Source organism: Capsicum annuum, chromosome 10 (genome assembly GCF_002878395.1).
Source record: "Capsicum annuum cultivar UCD-10X-F1 chromosome 10, UCD10Xv1.1, whole genome shotgun sequence".
In the NCBI taxonomy this organism is placed as follows: domain Eukaryota; kingdom Viridiplantae; phylum Streptophyta; class Magnoliopsida; order Solanales; family Solanaceae; genus Capsicum; species Capsicum annuum.
The window spans coordinates 10,950,873-10,958,004 of record NC_061120.1 but is presented as its reverse complement, the minus strand read 5'-3'; the positions used below and the strand labels follow the sequence as shown (position 1 = coordinate 10,958,004).

General features: G+C 29.2%; 1 protein-coding gene across 1 annotated transcript; it reads right to left on the bottom strand.

Annotated features, from left to right (window-relative positions):
- Nucleotides 1–2,845: 2,845 nt before the first annotated feature.
- LOC124887699 lies at nt 2,846–6,686 on the bottom strand. The gene is made up of 10 exons (XM_047397598.1): nt 6,405–6,686; nt 6,007–6,177; nt 5,541–5,909; nt 5,280–5,357; nt 4,729–4,851; nt 4,153–4,347; nt 3,754–4,075; nt 3,519–3,660; nt 3,302–3,431; nt 2,846–3,061 (listed from the first exon to the last, which is right to left on the bottom strand). Exons 1-10 carry the CDS (start codon nt 6,684–6,686, stop codon nt 2,846–2,848), a joined length of 2,028 nt encoding a protein of 675 aa, XP_047253554.1.
- Nucleotides 6,687–7,132: the final 446 nt, after the last annotated feature.

Below are 7,132 nucleotides of genomic sequence, written 5' to 3'. Positions count from 1 at the left end.
TTCTGTATTGTTTCTTAATTTTTTTTTCCTTTTTTATAATGATGAACTAATTCAGTTTAGTTAATGCATTTATGAATCATTTGACAATTAAAGACAATAGTATCTGAATAATGGAGCTATATATGTTTCAAAATCTGTACATTATATATGTATTTTCAAGCAGCAGTTCATATGTATTTTTGACATAGTAAATATATGTTAGGTTAAAGGTGGTAACTTTGATTAACAAAACAAGTATATGATTCGTAATTGTTCAAAGTTTTAAATATATGTGACATATAAATATATGTTTGAATTGCATAATGTTATTACTGCATATGAATTTATATTGTAAAAATACATTTGATTTATAATACTAATGTATTTTTTTTTAAAAAATATAATCACTGCATATGTATTTTGTAACTATAGACAAACCTATCACTTCATAAAAAAGTCAAATTTATCTTTAATTCAAATTCTCAAGTATAATTATTTTAAATGAACACATATAAAAAATTACATATTAGGTTTGATCAATATGTATATTCCAACATCTTTATATTAACACGAAATATGTATTTTTTGGGAAAATATTTATAACGTATAATCCATATGTATTTTATAGCAAAATATCAACATTGCATATATATATTTTAAATAACTGCATTAAAATGTCAAATTACACTTTAATTTAAATCCTAATTTATAATTATAGTTAATAAAAATATAGTAAAAATGCATATTAGGTATGTTGCAGTTGTATTTTTTAAGTGTTTGTTTCTAATATTTCATATGTATTTTTTTGCTGAATAACAATTGATTTATACTACATATGTATTTTTAAGGATAATATGAAAACTACATATGAATTTTTTAACTAAATCTCACAGTAAAATGTTGAACTCCTTAAATCTAATACTACATGTTGTATTTAACAATATAGGAATGTGGTGAAAAACTTTAATACTTCAATAGGTTTCCTTATTTTTCTTAAAAATTAGGTGGCAACTCTGTGCAATTTTTCATTCTTTTAGAGTCCATAACGTCGTGCTCGTTTTGACCTTTGTAAAAATAGGGTATGACACCTGTTGCCACACAAAGATGACTGGCTAATTTCAGAGAGCGTACTTGGTGAAGTAGTACTGCCTCCAAAATACAAAAGACCTCCAGGAAGACCTGCGAAGAAGGATCGTAGAAAATCAGGCCGAGATATGTTTAGAAAGAAGAACATCAACTCAAGTGGTGGTTGCGGTGCAAAAGGTTACAATAGGCGTTCCTGTAGGAAATATCGAAAATGAAATATTTCTCTTTCCATATTGTTGTTTAAAATTTTATTTTTATTTTTTATTTAGTTGAACCATTTTTTTTAATCATCATTTGACAAGTGAACACAGTTACATCTGATTTCTGCATATGTATATGTTGAAACATCTGAACATTGCATATGTATTTTGAATGTGCAGTTCAGATGTATTTTTAGCATTGAATATACATGTTATGATGAAGTTGATAACTTTAATTAATCAAACACTTATTTGGTTTGTTATTGTTAATTGATTTAGCCACATATGACTTATTATGCAAAATCTTAGCGTAGTATATGTGTTTATACGATAAAAATATATTTAAATGTATAATACATATGTATTTTAATAAAGAAATATTAACACTTCATATGTATTTATGTAAAATAATATTTCACCATAAATTATAGAATTGTAGTAAAAGTTCTAAATTATCTTTAGTTTCATTTTTTAGTTATAATCATATTAAATGGACAATATGTATAATCATATTAAATGGACAATATGATTTATAATTTCACCATAAATTATGAACAATATGTATTTTACAAAAACGTATTATTAACACCGCATATGTATTTTTATGCTAAAATTTTATTTATAATACTTCCATATTTTTTAGCAAAATATGAACACTGCATATATATTTTAACATAATATTAACATTTTTTAACTAAAAATTTCAGATATATTTTTTGAAATGCTTAGTTATAACATTGCATATGTATTTTTTTCATCTAATAACAAAAGATATGTATTTTTAAGGCATAAAAATTCCTGTACATATGTATTTTACAACAAAATCACACACTAAAATGAAGAACAACATAAAAGACTCATATTAAACTTGAATTAGTACTATTACAATCTACAATTAGAACCACTTCAAAACATCAAAATTAGTTTGTATAATCAGTTCCTACATCCATAAACTATCAGTCATCATACATCAAAAACTTCAGGTACACTAGTAATTCTACTTTGCCTTGGAGGCCTCAATGGTGCTTCAACATCACTATGAGCATTTAATTCTTGCTTTCTAGTCCCATAATCCCACAAAGTTGCAGCATATCTTGTACAGAGTGCATTGGGGTCGAACTCAGTCGCAAGAATTTTATGACCATAAGAAAGACACTCCGCATATGTAACCATATAGACACCACAATCCCTACAAAAAAAAACACATATGTGCTTAAATATATATTTTTAAAAAATAAATTTTTGTTATATGTAAATTAAATAACTTACAAGCTTCCGTTCAGTTGTTCAGGCAAATTCTCTTGAAATAACACATCAAACATATCTGAGGAGTCTTTGTCTTTCTATCTTGGATGATTTTCAACATGAATTCCTTTCTTAACGTAGAAATCACAATGTTCAAGACACAATGGGATAATCGTAGCTAATTTCTCAATGACATCAAGAACAGCCGAATAATGTCCAGATGATTCATATGAATCATATAGGAATATGCACCTCTCTGAGAAAGATAAAATTGCTAGCACCTAATGATGTTTTTCCTTTATATTTACTGGAATATAAATGTCTTCCACTGTATGCTATGGCACAGCAGCATGCATACGGAATCCATTTATGTATTCATTAACATGTGCCATATTTTCTCCAGCCATAAGGTTTTCAACATCCGTAGAATAAACATCATGGAGAGAGCTAATTATGTTCATAAAGTTACAATCTACTGTGCTGAATATGTAAGACCTGTTGGGGTCATACTTTGACTTCTTCCTCAAGTAGTAGAAGCAAACATCAATATGCTGCAGTACGTAAGAACACAAAAATTTAATATAATTCAAACTATTTGTATACTAAATGTAGTATGTGTATGTTATATAAAAATACATATATAAGTTATAGTGCATCACATCCTTTCTTATATAATAAAAAATTACATAGAAAAATACATATTTGCACCTGCATATGTATTTACTAACATAATATGTAATTTAATTACTGCTATAAATGTAAAAAAAATATTGTTAAAAAAAAATACTAACCGAGTCGGTCCATGACTGATCAGGGAACCCCATTGTATAGAACCAGTTTTTATCTTCAACAGTCTCAATTCTGAAATGCATCATTGGAATGGTTGATTTCCCCCTTTTGTAATGATCCACATTTCCCTTCCTGTTTTTTATTGTTAATAAGTATATGTTAAATCATGAGAAGATGATGTAATTTAAAAAAAAAATTAAAATTGTTCAATAGAAATACCTTTTAGCATGAACTTTGAGAAGGTCTTCAGAAATCCAATCCCTAAACTTGTTAACAATTTTTGTATCCACAATCCCATAAATCGGATGATAAACAAATGGATGTTTCTGTGGGAATATACGTATGTTTCCTTCCGAGCTCTCTATATAGTTACGCAATACAAAAATGTAATTATTAAAAAGTATTTGCATAACATGTTACATTGTAAACTAGATATATAACTAATTGTACTTACCGGCAGCTGAACCAAATTTCATCATGTAAGGTGACTCTTTGAATTTGGATGGTCGCCTAATCCTTAACTTAGTAATAGGAGTTTGAATTTCACGATTAGCAGAGGGATGAACAATAATGCTTTTACTACTGTATACATTCAAACTAGGAAGCAAGTCATCAGGGATTGTGTCTTGTGAATCAGGCAAAACTGTTTCATCCCTTTTTTCATCAATGGTTAAGTCTTGTGTTTTAGGAGTTGTCATAATCAGCTCCTCCGTACCAACATCAACCTCTCCGTGCATGTCTGCTTTAGAGCTCGAACCAACGTTCTCTTTGTTTTTCTTCAAAATTGGAAAAAAATTTAATTTTTTATGTCCAAAATAACCCACATAACCTCAAATATATTCATAATACATACCTGACAATGCTCTTGAACAACAGATTCGGACTTCTTATCATTAAAATATTCATCGATTTGTTCTTCTTCTGAAGTTGTCAATGGATGTCTCGTGGTGCTTTCTCTTCGGTATGCATTAAGACTTGGTAACAACTCATCTGGGATTATAAACTGCGAATCAGACAAATTTGTATCATCCAATTTCTCATCAGTAATCTGCAATAGAAATAAAAGAAAATATATAATTGTCTTATAGATTGTTATGATTTTTACATCACATAAACTGAAGTGCAATTCCTTATACATACTCGATCATCGTGATGAACAATCTTCTCAGAAAGATATAATCTAAATTTATACTTTGGAGAAGTTCACCAGGGATTAAATATTGAGAATCAATTTGAATGTTTGTTTTATCTGGATGCAAATCAGTGCACCCCTTGCAAACAATCGAAGAAATTAAACCAACTTCAAAAACAAAAATCCAATTGTATATATTTATACAGGACTATATATATAAAATAACATATAACTGCTACAAAAAAGTAATTACATTTGTGCACTCAAAACAATAATAATATTTTTGTTATTTTTTACCTTTGTACTATCCTGATTCTCATCCAAATTTTGATCAACAATAGGACTGAATTGTTGTGGTGATATTTCAACACCAGCATAATCCATCTGTTGTGCTTCAACCTCTGTATTTTCATGTTGTTCCTACAAGTATAATTTTAATAAACTACTATTATTTGATTTCACTTGATATGTATATAGCAAGCCATTGAAAAAAAAATACTGTTGGAAAATACATTTCTTGACACACAGCATATGTATTTTGCTATACATTGCATATGTATTTTTTCAAAATAAACAAATATGTATTTTTTGAATAAACTCCATATGTATTTTTAGTAATATACTGCATATGTATTTTTTACAAACTCTATATGTGTATTAAACAAAATACATTTCATATGTATTTTTTTATATCAAATCATATGTATTTTTTGTGTAAACTTCATATGTATTTTTAGCAATGTATGCATATATATTTTTTCATATACTCTGCATATATATATTTTTTTAATAATGTGGATATTATATAATAATAAAACTTTTAACTTGCTATGTTCAATTGCTTTGACCATTTTTTTGAACTTTTTCTTCACTAATTGACTAATTCGAGTAAACTGTTCACGAACTCCTTTAAACTCTTGACGAACCTGTATTCATACAAATTCATTAAACACATATTTTTTAATGTAAAACAAACATTTGACAAAAAAAATTACCTCTTCGTGAAATGCATCAAAAACTTTCTTAGAAATAATTTTTTCTTTCTCAACATGACTCTCACGCTTTGACGCTGCTACTTCCTCTACATGACTATCTGCCTTTGACTGTACCTGAGGAAAAATAACCCTAGCTATTTTCTTCCCTTCCTTTGTTTTTGAAGAAGAAGCCTGTCGTGTTGGAATTGGCTTGAATACTGGTGTCTTCATTACAGCAGCCTTGGCAGCACGATGAGGTGGAGTCCTCTTTTGGGTATGCGCGTCATCAATATTCACTTGCTTTTTCCCTACAGGTTTCTTCGCTACTGGGGTTGATGAATCCACCTTCTGTTTCTTCTTTGAACGTTCGTTGATCTTCTTTGGTGGTGGATCCTTGAAGTCATCGTCAGAATCAACTGAACGTTCATCTTCAGTTACATGCTTATTTGGTATTTCAAGCTTTGCCATTTCCATTTCAGTTGGCTCTATGTTCTTAAATACAATCTACGAATATGTTAAATAATATGTTAAAGAATTGAAAATGAAATAGAATATATGTATACAGTACATATCAATGCATATATATTTGTTCACAACAAACCTTGCCGTTGTCCTTGAACATAGAATTCATCAAAAACTCATAACGTGGGCGAGGTACAATCGTCTTCCAATTTAATAATCGGAAAATCCGATTCTCAACCTTCAATGCAATCTTTGGTGGTACATTTGAACAACACTCATAGAGCCACACTTGAATAGCCAATGGCATTCCCTAAATCAAATAAAATTTGCCCCCAGCTTTCAGCCGGTTGTTCTAACTTCTAGCCAGATCTTCAAAAGATAAAGAACCCCATCAAAAATCCTTATATCTACCACTGTCTACCAAATCAAAATGAAGACGGGGTATAACAACAGTGTCAATGTCAGACAACACAAATGAATGTAGGAAATACAGAATTGCCAATTACTCAGAATCCTCATTATTATTCTCTCCCATACTTTCTCCGTGAATGCTAAAAATAGTTGCCTTTTCTGTATAATTTCTGCCCCATTGAAATACTTTTCAATCATCCTATTTGGTACACCCTCATCAAAAGTAAAGTCACACCTATTAGACACACAATTCAATCCAGTTATGATAACAAATTCCATGGGAGTAAAACTAAGAGAGGTGCCATTGACAGATATCATAATCCCAGAAGAAGAACTACCCTTCATCTCAAGCGTCATAACACATCTACACAACTGTGCTTGCATTACACACTGCTTCTTCTTCTTCATAAATTAACCAAAAATGTTATTCTCACAAAAGTTTTTAAACCGTTCCTTATTTAAAATTGCGCGTATGCTTCCATAAATATCATTGTCACTGTACGAGCACATGTGCAGTGCAAATCTTAGAAGTTTTCTGATAAGGAATATTTCGTCCCGCATCACCTATATAAAGTAAAACTACCACTTCTTAATTTGTAAACAAAATTCAATTAAACAAAAAAAACATATAACATGCATATATATTTCAGATGATTAAAATGCATATGTATTTTGATCAACTCATAAATGCAACCAACACTGAAAAATACATATCAAATGTACTAAAAATACATATAAACAATAGACCGTTATGATATTTGAACTAAAATAACATGCATATGTATTTTAACATTGTAAAACATACAACAAACACTGAAAAAATACAAATACTCAATATGCATATCAACTACACT

What these genes read in the sequence shown, in the direction of transcription:
- LOC124887699 (XM_047397598.1), bottom strand. Translation starts at nt 6,686, where the DNA reads ATGAAGAAGAAGAAGCAGTGTGTAATGCAAGCACAGTTGTGTAGATGT. An exon ending in CTAGGGTTATTTTTCCTCAG is followed by an intron (nt 5,358 to 5,540) that starts GTACAGTCAAAG and finishes GTATGAATACAG; the next exon opens with GTTCGTCAAGAGTTTAAAGG. An exon ending in CTCAAAGTTCATGCTAAAAG is followed by an intron (nt 3,432 to 3,518) that starts GTATTTCTATTG and finishes AATAAAAAACAG; the next exon opens with GAAGGGAAATGTGGATCATT.